Source organism: Rutidosis leptorrhynchoides, chromosome 3, assembly GCF_046630445.1.
Source record: "Rutidosis leptorrhynchoides isolate AG116_Rl617_1_P2 chromosome 3, CSIRO_AGI_Rlap_v1, whole genome shotgun sequence".
Taxonomy (NCBI): domain Eukaryota; kingdom Viridiplantae; phylum Streptophyta; class Magnoliopsida; order Asterales; family Asteraceae; genus Rutidosis; species Rutidosis leptorrhynchoides.
Window position 1 is genome coordinate 431,515,511 of NC_092335.1, and position 20,598 is coordinate 431,536,108.

A 20,598-nucleotide genomic window follows, 5' to 3' on the forward strand; every position below is an offset into this window, starting at 1 on the left:
GGTGCAGAACCCCGAGTGATACTTTTCACACCTTTGGCATAGCTGCTTCTGATTGTTGTTGTTGTTGCGGTTATTATTGTTGTTGGGATGATTGTTGTAGTTGCTGTTGTTGTTGCTGTTGTTGCTGTTGTTGTTGTTGTTATTGTTGTTGTTGTTGTTGTTGGGCCGTTTGTTGTAGTTGCGATTGATGTTGTGATTGTTGGGATAATTGTTGCGATTATTGTTGTAATTGCTGTTGTTGTTGTATTGGTGATTCTTATCACCGTTTTCCTCACACTTTCTTTTGACTTGCTTCACATTGGCCTCTTCAGCAGTCTTTTCTTTAATTCTTTCTTCAATCTGGTTCACTAGTTTGTGAGCCATTCTACATGCCTGTTGTATGGAGGCGGGCTCGTGTGAACTTATATCTTCTTGGATTCTTTCCAGTAATCCTTTCACAAACGCGTCGATCGTCTCTTCCTCATCTTCGAATGCTCCCGGACACAATAGGCACAATTCTGTGAATCGTCTTTCGTACGTGGTAATATCAAATCCTTGGGTTCGTAACCCTCTAAGTTCTGTCTTGAGCTTATTGACCTCGGTTCTGGGACGGTACTTCTCGTTCATCAAGTGCTTGAATGCTGACCACGGTAGTGCGTACGCATCATCTTGTCCCACTTGCTCTAGATAGGTATTCCACCATGTTAACGCAGAACCTGTGAAGGTATGCGTAGCGTACTTCACTTTGTCCTCTTCAGTACACTTACTTATGGCAAACACCGATTCAACCTTCTCGGTCCACTGTTTCAATCCGATCGGTCCTTCGGTTCCATCAAATTCCAAAGGTTTGCAGGCAGTGAATTCTTTGTAGGTGCATCCTACACGATTTCCTGTACTGCCAGATCCAAGGTTATTGTTGGTATGTAGCGTAGCCTGTACTGCGGCTATGTTTGAAGCTAGAAAAGTACGGAATTCCTCTTCATTCATATTCACGGTGTGTCGAGTAGTCGGTGCCATTTCCTTCAAAATAATCAAATGGAACAAGTTAATCATACAGAATATTAAGAGTAGTTAATAGTATTTCGTAGCATAATATGAACTCATTTATAAAAGCTTTTTCTTCATATTAGCGTTTTATAAGTTTAAATTCGGGTAGTACCTACGCGTTAAGTTCATACTTAGTAGCTAATATACAATTCAACTACTACAATTCTATATGAAAAACTTATTGTAATAATATTTCGCGTTCAAACTTTTATACAATATTTTACAAACTTACAATACCGCTTATTTTACATAAAGCATGAAATATAGCACACAATAACTTTGATACAAGATAGTTGTGAAGATAATTCTAGCTAGTACACAAGTCGTTCAGCAAAGGCAATAAAGACACGTAATTCATACGTCCAGAAACAAGTCATGCATTCTGGTTTTACTAGGACTACTTCCCATCCTTGGTCTTGTGGAACATAACCGTTATGGCCGTTGATAAGACAGCGTGTTGTAACGTCGTCAAAGGGACGAGGGTTACGTAATGACCAACAGTCTCGTAATAACCTAAAAACCTCATTTCTTACCCCAATTACCGACTCCGTCACTTGTGGGAACGTTTTGTTTAATAGTTGTAGCCCGATGTTCTTGTTCTCACTTTGGTGAGAAGCGAACATTACTAACCCGTAAGCATAACATGCTTCTTTATGTTGCATGTTAGCCGCTTTTTCTAAATCACGAAGTCCTATATTCGGATATACTGAGTCAAAATAATTTCTTAACCCGTTGCGTAAAATAGCATTTGGGTTCCCCGCAATATATGCGTCAAAGTAAACACATCGTAACTTATGGATTTCCCAATGTGATATCCCCCATCTTTCGAACGAAAGCCTTTTATAAACCAAGGCATTCTTGGAACGTTCTTCGAATGTCTTACAAACTGATCTCGCCTTAAATAGTTGTGCCGAGGAATTCTGACCGACTCTAGACAAGATTTCATCAATCATGTCTCCGGGTAGGTCTCTTAAAATATTGGGTTGTCTATCCATTTTGTGTTTTTATACTGTAAAATAGACAAGAGTTAGATTCATAAAAAAATACTTATTAATACAAGCAATTTTTACATATATCATAAAGCATAAGCACACTATATTGCATATATTACACCACACGAATACAACTATCTTATTCCGACTCGCTCGTTTCTTCTTGTTCGGTTTTGGTTCGTTGTGCCAAGTTTCTAGGGATATATGATGTTCCCCTAATACGAGCCGTCGTTGTCCACATTGGTTTAGAAAAACCTGGTGGTTTAGAGGTTCCCGGGTCATTGTTACAACTTAAGGACTTCGGGGGTTGACGATACATATAAAGTTCATCGGGGTTGGAATTAGATTTCTCTATTTTTATGCCCTTTCCCTTATTATTTTCTTTTGCCTTTTTAAATTCAGTTGGGGTAATTTCTATAACATCATCGGAATTCTCGTCGGAATCCGATTCATCGGAGAATTGGTAATCCTCCCAATATTTTGCTTCCTTGGCGGAAACACCATTGACCATAATTAACCTTGGTCGGTTGGTTGAGGATTCTCTTTTACTTAACCGTTTTATTATTTCCCCCACCGGTTCTATTTCTTCTTCCGGTTCCGATTCTTCTTCCGGTTCCGATTCTTCTTCCGGTTCCGACTCTTCTTCCGGTTCCTCTTCGGGAACTTGTGAATCAGTCCACGAATCATTCCAATTTACATTTGACTCTTCATTATTATTAGGTGAGTCAATGGGACTTGTTCTAGAGGTAGACATCTATCACATAATATCAAACACGTTAAGAGATTAATATATCACATAATATTCATATGTTAAAAATATATAGTTTCCAACAAAAATGTTAAGCAATCATTTTTAAAGAAAACACGGTCGAAGTCCAGACTCACTAATGCATCCTAACAAACTCGATAAGACACACTAATGCAAATTTTCTGGTTCTCTAAGACCAACGCTCGGATACCAACTGAAATGTCCCGTTCTTATTGATTAAAAACGTTCCATATTAATTGATTTCGTTGCGAGGTTTTGACCTCTATATGAGACGTTTTTCAAAGACTGCATTCATTTTTAAAACAAACCATAACCTTTATTTCATAAATAAAGGTTTAAAAAGCTTTACGTAGATTATCAAATAATGATAATCTAAAATATCCTGTTTACACACGACCATTACATAATGGTTTACAATACAAATATGTTACATCGAAATCAGTTTCTTGAATGCAGTTTTTACACAATATCATACAAACATGGACTCCAAATCTTGTCCTTATTTTAGTATGCAACAGCGGAAGCTCTTAGTATTCACCTGAGAATAAACATGCTTTAAACGTCAACAAAAATGTTGGTGAGTTATAGGTTTAACCTATATATATCAAATCGTAACAATAGACCACAAGATTTCATATTTCAATACACATCCCATACATAGAGATAAAAATCATTCATATGGTGAACACCTGGTAACCGACATTAACAAGATGCATATATATAAGAATATCCCCATCATTCCGGGACACCCTTCGGATATGATATAAATTTCGAAGTACTAAAGCATCCGGTACTTTGGATGGGGTTTGTTAGGCCCAATAGATCTATCTTTAGGATTCGCGTCAATTAGGGTGTCTGTTCCCTAATTCTTAGATTACCAGACTTAATAAAAAGGGGCATATTCGATTTCGATAATTCAACCATAGAATGTAGTTTCACGTACTTGTGTCTATTTTGTAAATCATTTATAAAACCTGCATGTATTCTCATCCCAAAAATATTAGATTTTAAAAGTGGGACTATAACTCACTTTCACAGATTTTTACTTCGTCGGGAAGTAAGACTTGGCCACTGGTTGATTCACGAACCTATAACAATATATACATATATATCAAAGTATGTTTAAAATATATTTACAACACTTTTAATATATTTTGATGTTTTAAGTTTATTAAGTCAGATGTCCTCGTTAGTAACCTACAACTAGTTGTCCACAGTTAGATGTACAGAAATAAATCGATAAATATTATCTTGAATCAATCCACGACCCAGTGTATACGTATCTCAGTATTGATCACAACTCAAACTATATATATTTTGGAATCAACCTCAACCCTGTATAGCTAACTCCAACATTCACATATAGAGTGTCTATGGTTGTTCCGAAATATATATAGATGTGTCGACATGATAGGTCGAAACATTGTATACGTGTCTATGGTATCTCAAGATTACATAATATACAATACAAGTTGATTAAGTTATGGTTGGAATAGATTTGTTACCAATTTTCACGTAGCTAAAATGAGAAAAATTATCCAATCTTGTTTTACCCATAACTTCTTCATTTTAAATCCGTTTTGAGTGAATCAAATTGTTATGGTTTCATATTGAACTCTATTTTATGAATCTAAACAGAAAAAGTATAGGTTTATAGTCGGAAAAATAAGTTACAAGTCGTTTTTGTAAAGGTAGTCATTTCAGTCGAAAGAAGGACGTCTAGATGACCATTTTAGAAAACATACTTCCACTTTGAGTTTAACCATAATTTTTGGATATAGTTTCATGTTCATAATAAAAATCATTTTCTCGGAATAACAACTTTTAAATCAAAGTTTATCATAGTTTTTAATTAACTAACCCAAAACAGCCCGCGGTGTTACTACGACGGCGTAAATCCGGTTTTACGGTGTTTTTCGTGTTTCCAGGTTTTAAATCATTAAGTTAGCATATAATATAGATATAGAACATGTGTGTAGTTAATTTTAAAAGTCAATTTAGAAGGATTAACTTTTGTTTGCGAACAAGTTTAGAATTAACTAAACTATGTTCTAGTGATTACGAGTTTAAACCTTCGAATAAGATAGTTTTATATATATGAATCGAATGATGTTATGAACATCATTACTACCTCAAGTTTAGTAGGTAAACCTACTGGAAGTGACAAGAAATGATCTAGCTTCAAAGGATCTTGGATGGCTTGAAAGTTCTTGAAGTAGGATCATGACACAAAAACAAGTTCAAGTAAGATTTTTACTCGAATTAAGATAGTTTATAGTTATAGAAATTGAATCAAAGTTTGAATATGAATATTACCTTGAATAAGAAAGATAACCTACTGTATATAACAAAGGTTTCTTGATCTTAGATGATTACTTGGAATGGATTAGAAAGCTTGGAAGTAAATTAGTAAACTTGAAGGGATTTTTGAAGTGTTCTTGAAGTGTTCTTCCTATGATGATTATAGCTTGATTCTTGAAGTGATTTTTGATGAAGATGATGATTAACTACTGGAAAAATACGTTCATAATAGTGTGTGTGTGTGTTGAGAGAGAATTAGAAAGAGAATTGGAAGTGAAATGGAGTGAATGATGAGTGGTAATTGGTGAGTGGTGAGTGGGGTTAAAAGGAGTTCTAGTTAGTTGACTAGCTCATGGTAGAAGTTAAAATTGATTAGTCATACATGACATAATCAAGAGTGGAATCCCATGCTAGTTCCTATTGGTATATACTCATAGCAAGTACGTTTTGAAGCTGTGTATAATACCGATAAGAATACGACTAGAATTCTTGATGAAAGAAAAGAATGCAAAAGTAACTGTAACCATTTTCGTTAAGTATGAGTGTTTTGATATATGTCTTGAAGTCTTCCAAAAGTATTTTAATACATCTAAATACACTACATGTATATACATTTTAACTGAGTCGTTAAGTCATCGTTAGTCGTTACATGTAAGTGTTGTTTTGAAACCTTTAAGTTAACGATCTCAATTAATGTTGTTAACCCATTGTTTATTATATCTAATGAGATGTTAAATTATTATATTATCATGATATTATGATATATTAATATATCTTAATATGATATATATACATTTAAATGTCGCTACAACGATAATCGTTACATATATGTCTCGTTTCGAAATCCTTAAGTTAGTAGTCTTGTTTATATGTATATAACTCATTGTTAATATACTTATGGAGATACTTACTTATCATAATCTCATGTTAACCATATGTATATCCATATATATATCGTCATGTCGTTTTTACAAGTTTTAACGTTCGTGAATCGCCGGTCAACTTGGGTGGTCAATTGTCTATATGAAACATATTTCAATTAATCAAGTCTTAACAAGTTTGATTGCTTAACATGTTGGAAACATTTAATCATGTAAATATCAATCTCAATTAATATACATATAAACATGGAAAAGTTCGGGTCACTACATAAAATGCCTACCATCCGTGAATGAGTCATTCCATCTGGTGTATGATCCATTTCTTTTGGTGTTCTCCTGGCACCTGTATTGGTAATCTCCATTAAGCTTGTTTGTATGCGTCTTCATACCCTCCTTTTTGTTAATCTCTTTGTAGACCCTAAGAGGGTTTATGCCTATCATAATCTTACTGAGAGTGACCGCAAAAGCGTCATCGTCCCGAATACCTTCGAATCTTACGAAGCCAAACCTTTGGCCACTTGCTAGGGTTCTTCTTGCCATATAGACATCCCGAACGTTCCCATATTTCTTGAAAAGCCTCCAGAAATCTGGCACTGTCCACGAGAGAGGAAAGTTGAAGAAAAGAAAAGAAGTAACCTGATAGCCGAACACCCTAGATTGTCGATTCCCGCCACTGCCATCATACCCTGTAGCCGTACGCCTTGAGCCACCGTGAACCGTCGTACTCTCTCTCTACGCACTCTCTCTCATCTCTCTTTAGTTTATCCTATATTTATCTCTAAAACATTATATCAATGTATAAACTATCCTCCGTTGAATTTTACGTATTGTTTTCGGATAAAAAGGATACAATTTAAGAAAATGTTATTACTACACTTTATTTAGTTTTTGTTTATTTATTTATTGATAAAGATAAATAAATTTTGCAATTTCAAAGTTGTTGGCCCATATTTAAAAAAAAAAAAAACTTCAGCGTGTCAAACTCATTGTTGCTTAGCACAGACGGTAAACCCAAACACATAAAAGAAATGGCAACAATCCCATTCCCATTCTCAATTATTCCCATAATCTACCCATCTTCTCCACCGCATCACCACCGTCTCCGGCGGACCAACAATTTCACATCTTGCCACCAACTTTTCAGACACACCAAAACCCCCCTATTTCACACTTACACCACAAACCCACTCAAATCATCACCAATGGACTCAATTCCTTCAATTAAAGTCCAATCAAGTGGCAATTCTAATGTTCCTGATCTAGGGTTTATTCAGAGTGCAATCCAATTTACCCAATTATCACCGCCCACGTGGCAATCTGCAATTTTCAGTAACTTGTTAATTTTTTTAGTGGGATCGCCGATTCTTGTAACGGGTTTGTCACTTTCCGGCATCGGTGCTGCTTTCATGCTTGGGACGCTGACGTGGCGTGGGTTTGGTCCATCTGGGTTTCTTCTTGTTGCTGTTTATTTTGTTATTGTAAGTCAATGCCAAAGTTATGATTTATAGAACTTGTGGATTTTGTTAGAATTTAAATGTCTGATTTGGAAAATGTTGATATTTCTGGTATGGATTTGAAATGTTGATCACTCTTTATATGGAAAAAAAAGGTAAATTTTGGGGTTTAAATTTGGGTTGTTTGACCATAAAGGTCAAACCTTTTTAATACTGGGTATGGATTTGAAGTTGCATGCTAGAATGCTAGTAGTATCTTTGCTTTGTTTATATGAGATAAATTCAGGACTTTTTTGTTTTTTTGTGTTTGTTATTTTTAAGTGAGTTGGCTCCATTTTGGGATGTCTAACCTGTAGGAAATAGTAATTTTTTTCCTTTCATTATTTTGGATTATTGAGATGAATGTAAAAATGTTTATCAAATGTGTTTACTGCTTACAATCATCTAGAAGACATTGTTCATAGACCTATACGTATTTGAGTACCATTTTTGACTTATTTTGGTGGTCAGAATCAATCAATGGTGATATTTGATGATGATATTGTAGGGTACAGCAGTAACGAAAGTAAAAATGGCTCAAAAGGAAGCTCAAGGTGTTGCAGAGAAGAAAAAAGGTAGAAGAGGACCTGGGAGTGTGATAGGCTCAAGTGCGGCGGGTTGCGTTTGTGCGTTGCTTTCGATTTACGGAGTTGGTGGCAAAACATTTTTTCGGCTTTGGGAACTTGGATTCGTTGCTAGTTTTTGTACTAAGTTGAGTGACACCGTCTCTAGTGAGATAGGGAAGGCGTATGGCAAAACAACGTAAGTGATTCTACTTTTAAGCATCGCGTCTTGAGGTAATGAGTAGTTTGAATAATGTGTGAAAAAGTGTAATCTTTTAAACGAAACGGGTCGTGTCCATTTGACTGGAAATACTTCATTTCTGCAAATATAAATTAACATTGTGTATGTCAAATATGGTTTATATAAATCATAGTACATCAATGATTTAGCTAAAGTTATTTAGGAATTTATATGCTTTGTGAATTAAGATTCTTGACCGTTTGACCTGTATTCGTTTAAGCTATATTTTTATTTTATGTAAATTGCAAAGCATTTAGGTACTATATTTTTCTTATGTAGATACTTGGTAACAACGTTTAAGGTTGTCCCAAGGGGGACAGAAGGGGCAGTTAGTCTTGAGGGGACCGTTGCTGGGTTTATAGCTTCGATTGTTCTTGCCACTGTTGGTTGCTATCTGGGCGAGGTACATTGTTCTTCTTTCATATCATTAAAGAATCACCTTTGTACTGGACTACTGGTCGAAACGGGAGTTCACTGAAACATTTTTTTATCCAAATCTTGAATTGCTTCAAAGATGTGTACAAAAACTGTATAATAAAATGTTATTCTTATTCTTTGGTTAAATAGTTACTTAGGAGGTTTTATGCATTACTGTACACTTCGTGTTACTTTCGACCCGTTGGTCTTGTTTGATGCATTTCCGGTTTAGCTAACCTTCTTTATACCCTTTTGAGGTGTATAAAGAAGTAAATGGGTCAAACTTTCTCTTAGGATTGGCTTATTTATTGATGGGGTTGCATATCTTTTTAATGAGTATGTATTATTTTACGGGATACTAGATTAAGGTTGCTGAAGCAGTTATATGTGTGTTGGCATCACAAATCGCAAATGTTGGTGAAAGTGTTATAGGGGCTGTACTCCAAGAGAAAGAAGGATTCAAATGGGTAAGTTGCATATCAATTTTCATGCACATATTTAAAATACTCGTGTTCTTGCTTCTCTTTAGGATCTAATAATGGTCTTGCATTGTAGCTCAACAATGATGCAGTCAATGTAATCAATATATCTCTTGGTAGCATACTAGCCATCTTGATCCAACAATTTGTACTCCAAAGGCTTGCATGAATATTAGAGTTGATATGTAAAGCATCAAATTTCTTCATTGTTGACAACTTTTGGTTACCATTTTCTTTTGCTTACAATAAACATGATTCGAGTTCTGAGTTTTTGTATACATGGTCAGGTCGTGATGCTAGTTTTTGACCCCATTTTTCTTTCTTGACTGTACATTTGTATTAGGTATGATGCACTTTGTATCGTCTAACCATCACTAGCATGTAAGCTACTCATTATACAAGAACAGATTGATTGTAGCATCAATTCATCCTTTTCATCGTTCAGTTGAAACTTTGTCGAACTCAATTTTGTTGTATGTTTTTCATATGTGAAGATTAATATGCACAAGTTCTGTATTGATTTGTAACTCTGAAAGATAGTGGAATCTTGCATTAGCCAAACAACCCCTAAATAGGCTAGTCATATGAAACCTGTTCGGGTCAAAACTAGAAAGATCTATCGAGAAACTTTATTAAGGTATCATTATACATCTGTAGGTTACTCGCAAATGTCATTTATATTTGAGCGTCCAGATGTATAATCTCTTTTTCTTAACTATCTTCTTTTATACTCATTACAACACCAATTTGCCATCATGGCCTTTATTCAACTTCAATAGAGTGAGCTTCATGTTCATGTATTCACCTTCCTATTTATGATTATTTACCCTTTACATTTAACCAATTGCACAACATCAACTTACATAAAGGTAAAGTAACAAGTCTCGACTCACAACACACTGTCACACTTCACCATATCACTTCCTCAACACCATTAGCAACACGGGATTAAAGTTGATACACCTAACGTTACAACATTAACACGCACATTAAACCCACCTGATGACTCGCACTAGAAACTCCGTCTCCTTTTTAATTCACCGTTACCGTTTTCTTGAGAACCGTATAAATTTGGCACAGCAAAGTAACATAAATCTGGGACAAAACTATCAGAAACTGCTGGGCGTTGACGATTTGGATTACCATTTGGCCAGCAGAGTCCTGAAGCAGTATGTGAGGAAGATATCTGTGGGACCGCCCATGATGTATCAGGGACTCGACCCAAACAATCTTCACCGTCCAATTCGATCTCATTGGCTCGCAGAGTTGGGGAACCGTCAGATTCTCCCAGCTTCCCACTATCAGCCTGTAAATCATTCAGCAATAACCCAAAACAAATAACTATAATGAAGATTTACAATGCAAAAAGGTAGCAAGATGGGCCTTGGAACATGTACGTTTTAGTAAAAACTGAAATGGGTTGGATCTAGTCGGGTCAAGTCGACCCACAAAGCTATTTCTTAATTAAAAAAGGTGATTAGTGTTTCTGATTATTTGATTACAAAAACCACTTCACTATTATTATACAAATCTAAATCTTTGAGGAAAAATTAATTTAGAGGTCTCAATAAACTAGATATATTGATATATTGATGATTTAACCCATATGCCCATTTGATGTAAACATACCCAAATTGACTCATACATAAGTATATGCGTCAAACTTGCCAACATCACACTTCTAAAAGCCTTTCTCATTATATTCAATCAATATCATTAGTTATGATTAGAATACAGAGAAGAACAATGCATTTACCTTGGATGATACATTGTCTAAGTAGTTATAATTCTGATTAAAATCAGTCAGCAATAGGAAGTCGTCAAACTGCCACTGTTGCATACTATCAGAAGAAATGTCTTCATTAAAAGGCAGCTTATGAGGTACAAAATCGCCATTTACTGCAACATCAACACGCATAACTTTCTTTAATTGACTTGTTTCTGACATTGGAACAGCCCTTTTTGGCACCGAATGTGAATTTTTTGCTTCCGAAATCTTCAAGCCAGAGCTTAACTTCCCTGTAGAAGATGATGCACCAGGGTCTGCAGCTTCAAGCCCTACTTTAACTCCTGTAAGCAGAAACCTTTGATGGGATGACACTAACTTATTGACTGTATGTATTGTGACATCACATTTTCGGCACAGTAAGGCCCTATCTTCAAGGCAAAAGAAGTAGCCAGCTGTTTCCTGTACAATTTAATGATTTTTTAGACACCAACGAATAACATGTTTGAAATATCAACAATCAGTTCCAAACAAGTCTGCAACCATATTCGTATTGGTTTTACTTCCACAATACTCATAAGCCAGTTTCATCTCACAACAAGATTGATATCATACATCAATTGGAACAAACATATCAACCTTATCATCCCTTTCTCTATCGACCAATTGTGTATATACATCATCGTAACCTATAACCATTATGCACATAATATCACCCCCTTACAGCCCATAACTAAAAATCAAAGTGGTTCAAACTACCTTAATTTCAACTTAAGTAACTTAACCTCACTGCAGATTAAAACTAAACACTGACGAAATGCAAAAACTAATAGTGATTGAGGGATAGATTTAAGTTTCAGTTGGTAATTCAGAGATGTAGGCAGTGTTGTAAATCTCCCGAGATCTCTCCGAGATCTTCCCTGAGATCTCGTTTTTAGAAGGCACCCGAGACGAAATGTTCATCTCCCGAGATTTCTCGATCAACGGGGTCAAACTTAGTCAAAGGCACGATTTCTCGGATTTTCTTGTTAATTTGTAAGATTTTCTTGTAAAATTCGTAATTTCTAAGATTTCCTCGCTCATTTCTCGGATATTTTTGTAAAATCTCGTAAAAACGTATATAAATATAAATATAAATATATTTATGTTTTTATATATATTTTTATTAAAAAAAACTATAAAGTCAACGTAAGACAACGTCCGAGATCTCCCCGAGATTATTCCGAGATGCCGAAATCTCCCTAAAAAAGTCCAAACGAGATCTCCCCGAGATCCGAATTCTCCAACCTTGGCTGTAGGCATATATCTTTACACTGAATATACTCTTTCACATGTACATTTAGATAGGCGCGAACTTATGAAGGGGCAGGGTGGGGCGCCCGCCCCTAGTGGATTGACAATTTTTAATGCAAATTTTTTCGATTTTTTGATTTTGCCCCCGGTGGAATTTTTTTTCCCCCCAAAATCTTCATATTTTGCCACAAAACCTTCGTATTTTGGCCCAAAACCTTCGTATTTTGCCCAACAACCTCCAAATTTTGCCCAAAAACCTCCAAATTTAACCATATTGCCACAAAACCTCCAAATTTTGCCCCGAAACCTCCATATGTTGCCAAAAAAGTCGCTATGTTTTAAAAAAAGTAAAAAATTTCCCCCGTTGAAAAAATTTCCTGGCTCCGCCACTGCATTTAGACAACTGAATTTTCCAGAAGATTATGACATAAACTGTATTAAAATTTAACCATATTGTCAACATGATCCAGCTATCTCCCTAATTTCCTGATAAATTAATTGCTAATACCTTAATTCCCTTAACATATCATAGCAGAATTAAATAAATCAAAAAACATCAACTAAAATTCAATTATTAAGTCAAAATAATCCATCTGTCCACCTCAATTCAAACGAATTCATAATGAAAAATAACCTAATTTCTAAACATACATCTTGTATAATACCAATTTCTATATATAATTAGAGAAATTAATTAAAATTTATAAATATACCTGACAGATATCACACTTAAGCATATGAGAAGTAGAATGAAAAAGAGGAACTCGTTGATGTTTACTAGCGAGCTTATTAGCAGCATGTACTTTTTCATCGCAATTAAAACACAAAGCAGCTTCATCGGCGCAACATAACACCACAGCTTCCGCAATTTCACACACGTTACACTGAATCTTCATCTGAATTTTTCTAATTTTATTTTAATTTGTTTTTGAATGTTTACAGATCTTGTGTTGTGCGTGTAGGTGTATGATTAATAGGGTTTAAGCAGTTAATAGGGCCGAAAGGGGAAAGGAAGAGCAAGGCAGCAAGTGGAGGTTTTAAGAGAACATGTACTGATTCGTAATTCAAGGAATTACATTAAATTGTTATTTTATTATTTTTACTTATTTATTACGGAGTATATTACTATATATTTTTTTTTGACTAATAGTGTATTTCTCAATGTATTTTTTGACTAATAACTAGTGTTCTTCGAACCCTCGCTTCGCGCCAGGGTTCGGTTTTCAATGTATTATATTGCGTTTAGTTTGTAAAATTATTTCGTGGCTAAAGATGATATCGGTGAAGCGTAATTCGATTCGAACTAAAAGGTATAATACGTGAAGATTTAAATGTTATTTTAAATTAACAATATATGTACATCTCCGCGTTTCACTATGGAATTGTCGACTTTTAAAAATTTAACGCAAAATCGAAGTGTATGAAAAGTACCTCAAATATGTAGCGTTTTTTAAAAATCGTCTGTTTTGCGTATAGTTAGTGACAGTGTGCTCCTAAAATTATTTCGAGTTTAACGATGGTGCCAGAAAAATTTAAGTCGTTGCGAGCGAGAAGATATGGCCCGTTGAATATTTGGGTGGAGTTTATTTATTTTTTTTTTTTATGAAAATGAGTATTTGACACTTTGGGGGTCGATTTTAATATTTGAACAAACTATGGGGGCTTTTTTGAAAAAAAAAGTGGGAAAAGGGAAAAAAGTGAAAGGACGAAAACGCCCCTGGTGACTATTAATCGTTTTTGTCTATTAGGTAGTGTATAAAGTATGTGGTCGATTTATAATGAATGAGAAGTTTAATGGTTAAAGTATAAAATGTTAAAAATTTGTGGTAAATTTATAAAAGCTATAAAGTTAACTGTTGTATAGTTTGAGGCTAAAATGTAAATAAGTAAAAAGATTGGGGGTAGTTTGTGAAAATTGTGAGGTTACTATTCACTTTGGCTATACCTTTTAGATTTATAGATATAATATAATAATAATCTATGTATAAAATAGTAAATGATATTTTATGTTGAGGCTGTTAAGCACGTGAGAATAACTTGTTTTCTTTGCACGATTATGTGGTCGGTTGGTTAGAGCAGGTGTGCTCTTCGATCTCATGAAACGTGTGGTATAAGTCATGTGATGATGATATGGATGGATACATACAGTGTTGTAAAAGTCGGCCGACTTGACCGACGCGTCGGCCGATGCGTCGTTTTTTTGGGTTCTCCATCCCGTTTTTTCAGAAAACGACTCAAAAGACGGTCAGACAGAAAACGAAATGAATTTATAGAACTTTTTCTGTCCAGGACTGCCATGCGATCGCATGGCTTCCTAGCCCATTTCTCATGCGATCGCATGGGGTAGGTTTCCAGCTCATATGTTTTTTGTTTCTTTGTTTGTCGACATAATTTTATAATATATATATAATATATATAATTTATATTAATTATATATATATTATATTATATTCTCGTATATAGGTGACTTGTAATTTTAGTTCAGATTACTTGTATGTTGTCACTTGACTTATGTTCCGGTTCCGATTTCTCGAACGCATTTTCGTACGCTTAGAAAACTGGTACTTTATGTTTCGTGTAATGTACCTTTATACATAACAAGACTCAAATCAATGAAAAACTATCCCACTCAAAGTGTAACTTATTCATTTGAGTGTTATGGTCATTTGCGTCTATAAATTAACGTCTTAATATAATTATTTTAAATCAAAACGTTTTATATCTAAGTTAATATTATATTTTATAACATTTGTAAAATATACATACATTTTCATTCTGAAATAGTGTTTACTGTAGCAAAATGATTTTCACTGTAGCAAATAGTGGTTTTCGAAAACACTGTAGCTTTTCGGGTACTATAGCAATTCGAAAATACTGTAGCAAATTAGTGTTTTACTTGTTCATCTTAAACGTTTTAGTTAACTTATCTAAATATCAATCGAATCAATAATCGAATGTTACTATCGTTTACTAAATAACTTGAAATTATATATATGTATATATCTTTATTTAATATACATAAATCAGTTTTTATATACACATTGCAAGTTATTTATAATTAATTTTAATAATTAATATTCCAACTTATTGTATTATATATATATATATATATATATATATATATATATATATATATATATATATATATATATATATATATATACAAATAGATGTTCGTGAATCGTCGGTCAATAGTCAAAGGTTAACTGAATATATAACATTAGTTCAAAAATTTTGAGAATCATATAAAGATTAAGTTTTAAATTTGGTCGAAATCATATAAAGATTAAGTTTTAAATTTGGTCAGAAATTTCCGGGTCGTCACAGTACCTACCCGTTAAAGAAATTTCGTCCTGAAATTTGATAGAGATTGTCATGGCTAACAATAAAAATGTTTTCATGACGAATATGAGTTGATAGATAGAGTGTTATTACCATAGATGTAACACCCCGTTTTTCTCCGTACATGATTTATAGGTGTATTGTGTATGTACGATAGGCGTATGAAGGGTTCGGGACATATTCGGGTGTTAAGGTCTTGTATGCAAGGAAATGAGTCAGACCACGTTGAACGTCGTGGCGCGACAAAGGAGGCCGCGGCGCGGCATTTAACTGAAATCCAGATCAGAAGCTTGATAAAAAATGATCCCAGAACTAGGCAAATGTCGCGGCTGCGACATTTAAGATCGCGGCGCGGCATTCTGGGCAAACTGGTGTCGGATTTTTGTAATATGACATGAGAAGCAAGGGCATTTTGGTCTTTTCACGTTTGAGCCAGATTTGAGGCTTTAACCTCATCCACTCATTCATTTTCCTAATTTCATTTTCCTTTTCTTTTCATTTTTCTCTCAAACTCAAACACCCATTTGATTTCAAAGGGATTTTTGGAAGGAAGAAGCGGGATTTGATCTTTGGCGTAGTTGACTAGGTTTTTCTCCTCGTTCTTAGCTACATGGTGATACTAGTGGTAATCTCTAACTCCGAAATTCATTTTTGTGTTCTTCATTCAATTTTGGGGCTTTTGATTGTATGATTCATAGGTGAAACCCATTTAGTTGTTAATTGGAGATTAACACCAATATTCGGGTTTATTGTTGTTAAAGGCGGGTTTTGGGTTGGTCAATGGTTTAACCATGTTTAAGACTTGTAAATGGTGTACAATCACTAGCATTAATGATTATTGGTGTTTTGGAGACTTTTAGGGTTTTCGTGGTTGACTAATTTTGACTAGAGTCAAAATTAGGGTTTGTTGAGGATTATGACCCGAATGTCGATTCGTTGAGGTTTGTAAACTTAAAATGGAATAAGTTGAAGTATAAAACTGAGTTAAACATGTTTTGGTGTCAAAACTTGTAAATGGTGAGATTTTGACCTTATGGGTCAAAATTAGGGTTTATGGGCGATTTTGAGAACGATAAGTGTTTAACACTTGTGTTCGGGCTTAATTGGCATATTAGGACCATTATCACTTGTGTTAGTGATTATTGGTTAGTTTGGGCGCGGTTTGTGCTTGGAAGTGCAATTGGGTCGAAATGGCACTAAGTGTCGAATTGGGTTGGTTTGTAAGTCAACCCTAATTGTGTGTTGTTGTAATTGTGATAATGGAATAGGTACTTTCCATTGACGAGTTGCGGATTATTTTGGAAGCATTTCATCAAGGCGACAAGGTGAGTGTTAATATCCTATATGCATATGTATGTGTAGGATGGGTGCGGGTCGGGTGAAGTGGTTCTCGGTCATAGAGCTCACTTCACATATAGGTGGATTGATGGACTTGTGTATAGGTCCAATTGGCACGTTTGTGCGTTTTGGTTGACCACCTTTGGCGAGGTACACGCTTGTGTGTACGTTATCACACGTGGTTGTGATTTGGACGTTATAACCCCAATGGCGAAGGGTTGATATTGTTGTGAAGTGGATGACCCCGATGTGGTGGATTTTATAATCCCGTGACCGTGGGTTTTGATGTTGAGAAGTGAATCGCGTGTAGTTCGGATTCACGATGACTCGTGTAGTTCGGTCATCTTATTGAGGTAGTAATCTCGTGTGGTTTCGGATTACTAAGGCTCGTGTAGTTCGGCCAACCTCGATGTTGCGAAGATAGTAATCTCGTGTGGGTTCGGATTACTAAGGCTCGTGTAGTTCGGCCAATCTTCATTGTGGCGTTTGGTATTCGGTAATGGGTTAAGGGGTTAACCTTATTCGTTTTATATTGTTATATATTAATGTAATGTTGTGTTGTAGCTAACCCTCCGGGTGTAGCTTAATGGCGTTGTTCACATCGTCGTTGGTGAACTTATACTTTGTTGATATCTTTAGCTTGTTGCTTAGAGATCGTACGGTATGCTTTGTGTAGTTGCCTTATACATGGATGCTTCGGTATGCGGTATTTGATATTTGTGTGGCGTGTCCATTTTATACATATATATGTATGTAGTATATTCTCACTCACTAAGCGTTAGCTTACCATCTCGTTGTTGCTATTTTTATAGGATCGCATGCTTGGCGGCTCGGGTAAGCTTGGGGATTAGAGATCTTGGCTAGGTTGCTTAGAAGATCTTGCTTTTGTATTCGATTAGGATTTGGGTAGCGTAGTCCCAAATCAACATGCTCGGTTTTTGTTGGAAACTAAACTAGTCGGGTCGTGTATGTCCGTTTGGACAATTAATCATTGTATTAAATGTTTTAAGGTTTATTAAACCTTTTATTGTATTAAAGATGTTTATGGAAACACAATTGGGACCTAAAGTATTATTTAACGCGTATTAAAATGAAAAAATTTTTATGGGCCGGTTTTAATACGGGTTGGGTCGTTTCAAGTGGTATCAGAGCATGGTCTAAGGGATTTAGGTGACTTGAGATAGGTGCCTAGACTTAGACTTTTGTGTGTGCTTAATTTATTGCAGGACTTGTAGGATTACGGGTCGGAATAGGTTATAGTTAGTGCCTTGTTGTAGGTGGGCTAACGTCGATATTGGTAATGCAGATATTATTAATATATTAATTGTGTTGTGATGCTATTCCCTTGCGTGTGTTTATATCGAGTGGAATCGTCGTTGTGTTGGTTATATCATCGAGCGAGGCGGTCGCTGTACTAACGAGTTGAGACGACGTGTGTGCTTAATAAGGACTTGCAAACCTTATTACGGGTGCAAATCGTGTCTAACAAGTGATGTACGACGAGTGTTGAGCAAGATGGGGCGGTGTTATGTGTGTTTTTTATATGTTCATGGACTAATCGTTTTGCATTCTTTAGAATGACGACGCGAAACGAGATCGAGACGAATGACGAGGAGTTTAACTCTAGAGTTGCGGCCGCCGTTGCGGAGCAAATGAGTGCGTTTCGAGAAGAAATGGATAGGAAGTATTCCGAATTTCGGGGTAGTAGTGACATGGAGCGTTGCCTTAAGAGCTTCATGAGGACTAAACCCCCGTTGTATGACGGGAAACCGGATCCTTTGGTAAGCACATCTTGGATCTCGGATGTCGAAGGGTGTTTTCGTACTATTGAATGCCCTCCTGAGAAGAAGACGAGACTCGCTACTAGTTTGTTGCGGGGTAGGGCAAAGGATTGGTTGGATGGTAAGATTGATCTTGTCGGTGGTGAACCGTTTATGGCGTTATCGTGGGACGGGTTTAAGAAGGAATTCTTCGAGGAGTTCCGGACTTCAGCCGATTTGTCGAAAATGCGTAATGAGTTGCGAAATTTGCAACAGGGTTCTATGGATTTGAATACTCTCAAGACAACCTTTATGGCGAAGGCTCGTTTTTGCCCGGAGTATTTGGAGAATGATAATTTGTTGATGCAAGATTTCTATCGAACCTTGAATGATGACTTGAAGAATAAGATTAGCCGGGGTCACGCGAAATCGTTTGCGGAATTATTCGCCGTGGCTAGAGGTTTCGAGTCGTATTCACGATCAAAGAAGGGTGAACCTTCAAGCGAGAGAAGGGTTGTTTCGTATGGTGCTCCGAGTAAGAGGACTAAGGGTCCGAGTGTGAGCACGGGTGGTACACGGACGGGTATATTAGATTCTAGTGCGCCTAGATGTTACAATTGTGGCGTGAGGGGTCACAAGTCTTGGGAATATTCGGTACCAAAGAGTGATGGCATGGTGTGCTTCAATTGCCAAGAAGAAGGACATCGTAAGTCGGAATGTCCCAAGTTAGCGGGGACGGGTGCGGCAAGGAGACGTTAAGGTACGTTTCGTTTTAATAAATATGTCCTTTGATTATTTATTAAGTGCCGTTGAATTTGAGTTTGTAAAATGCCTTGTGTTGTGCATATTGTTGTTATGGGTGACGTTCCTAATGGAAGTACCCTATGGTGATGTTTTGATTAATGGGCGAAGGGCGTAAGACTTGGTGCAACCAAGCATTCCTTAGTATTTGGAAATGTTTCTACCAAGCCATGGAAATGGGTTTTGGTGTTCGAATGTTAAGCGCGTGTTCGCTATAGTGTGGAAGTTGATGAACCATGAGGTTCGTCGGGTGGTTGGAACCCGAAAAAGATCGAGTGTTTGATCTCGATGTATGTTGATAAAGGAGTCTACGTGACGCGACATTATGTGCCTCTTTTATACCTACTAGCGTGGTGTTCGACTCCGATTGTGTTGTGGTTACATTGTACTTAGGGTACCGGAGTGAAACCCTTAGGTACATGAGTGACTAGGTGGAAATTGACAAACTAGAGCAATTGGATGATTGCGAGGGTGTGGTTTGTGTAATCGTGGTACACTTTTTGTTCGAAGTGTTTAAGGATTGATTGAAATCCTTCGTGTGCTCAAGGCTGGAGCAAGATATGGTGATGGGTCATGTCAGCCCAATCATTTGTAAAGTCTACCTTTGGTAGCATTATACGGTTGTACGAGTTGCGGATATTGGACGTAGTTCCAAGTGGCGGAGTTACACTCCCGCACGAGGAAGTTTTAGTGTGAGATTTCGGATGATGCTTTTGGTAGATCCGGAAAATGTTGTCGAGACCTGGTTTTGGTCGATTTGTGGTAGATTACAATTTCGAATAAATTGTACTTATGGTTTGGATTTAAATTATCACCGAGGTGGTAATGTGGTAAATCTCGTTGAGAGATAATGGACGTGTTTGGTGAGCAAGGTGAAATCCTTCGGTTAAGGGAGGTGTGTGTCGGATTCTCTTCTAGAGAATTATTATTTTGTGCCTATGTTTGATATAGGTGGTTCTTGCTCGAGTGTGTGAATGGTTAGTGGTATCCGTTAGGATTCACTATGGCGTAGCAGAGCACGATGTTACGCTACTCGTCGTTCGAGGCCAAAAGGGCGTTGATTGATGAAGCATGACTTTCGGAGTCCGCTGACTTCATCATGGTATTGGTGATTGATGAAGCATGACCTTTAGGGTCCGCTGACTTCATCATGGGAGTATGCGATTGGTGGAGCAT

The 20,598-nt window shown here is 36.3% G+C and overlaps 2 protein-coding genes across 2 annotated transcripts; one reads left to right on the forward strand and one right to left on the reverse strand.

Annotated features, from left to right (window-relative positions):
* Window positions 1-6,944: 6,944 nt before the first annotated feature.
* LOC139897875 (protein VTE6, chloroplastic) lies at window positions 6,945-9,650 on the forward strand. The gene is made up of 5 exons (XM_071880586.1): window positions 6,945-7,447; window positions 7,971-8,224; window positions 8,546-8,669; window positions 9,046-9,150; window positions 9,239-9,650. Exons 1-5 carry the CDS (start codon window positions 6,998-7,000, stop codon window positions 9,329-9,331), a joined length of 1,026 nt encoding a protein of 341 aa, XP_071736687.1. The 5' UTR covers window positions 6,945-6,997; the 3' UTR covers window positions 9,332-9,650.
* Window positions 9,651-9,887: 237 nt separating this feature from the next.
* On the reverse strand, window positions 9,888-13,204 carry LOC139897876 (B-box zinc finger protein 22-like). Its single transcript, XM_071880587.1, has 3 exons — window positions 12,895-13,204; window positions 10,919-11,350; window positions 9,888-10,468 (listed from the first exon to the last, which is right to left on the reverse strand). The coding sequence occupies exons 1-3, from the start codon at window positions 13,075-13,077 to the stop codon at window positions 10,175-10,177; spliced, it is 909 nt and encodes a 302-aa protein (XP_071736688.1). The 5' UTR covers window positions 13,078-13,204; the 3' UTR covers window positions 9,888-10,174.
* Between the last annotated feature and the right edge of the window lie 7,394 nt (window positions 13,205-20,598).

Excerpts from the sequence above, each read along its gene's own strand:
- LOC139897876 (XM_071880587.1), bottom strand. The coding sequence starts at position 13,077 with ATGAAGATTCAGTGTAACGTGTGTGAAATTGCGGAAGCTGTGGTGTTA. Across the intron at positions 11,351-12,894 it reads TTAAGTGTGATATCTGTCAG|GAAACAGCTGGCTACTTCTT; the intron begins GTATATTTATAA and ends TAAATTGTACAG. Across the intron at positions 10,469-10,918 it reads TAGACAATGTATCATCCAAG|GCTGATAGTGGGAAGCTGGG; the intron begins GTAAATGCATTG and ends AATGATTTACAG.
- LOC139897875 (XM_071880586.1), top strand. The coding sequence starts at position 6,998 with ATGGCAACAATCCCATTCCCATTCTCAATTATTCCCATAATCTACCCA. Across the intron at positions 7,448-7,970 it reads TTGCTGTTTATTTTGTTATT|GGTACAGCAGTAACGAAAGT; the intron begins GTAAGTCAATGC and ends ATGATATTGTAG. Across the intron at positions 9,151-9,238 it reads AGAAAGAAGGATTCAAATGG|CTCAACAATGATGCAGTCAA; the intron begins GTAAGTTGCATA and ends CTTGCATTGTAG.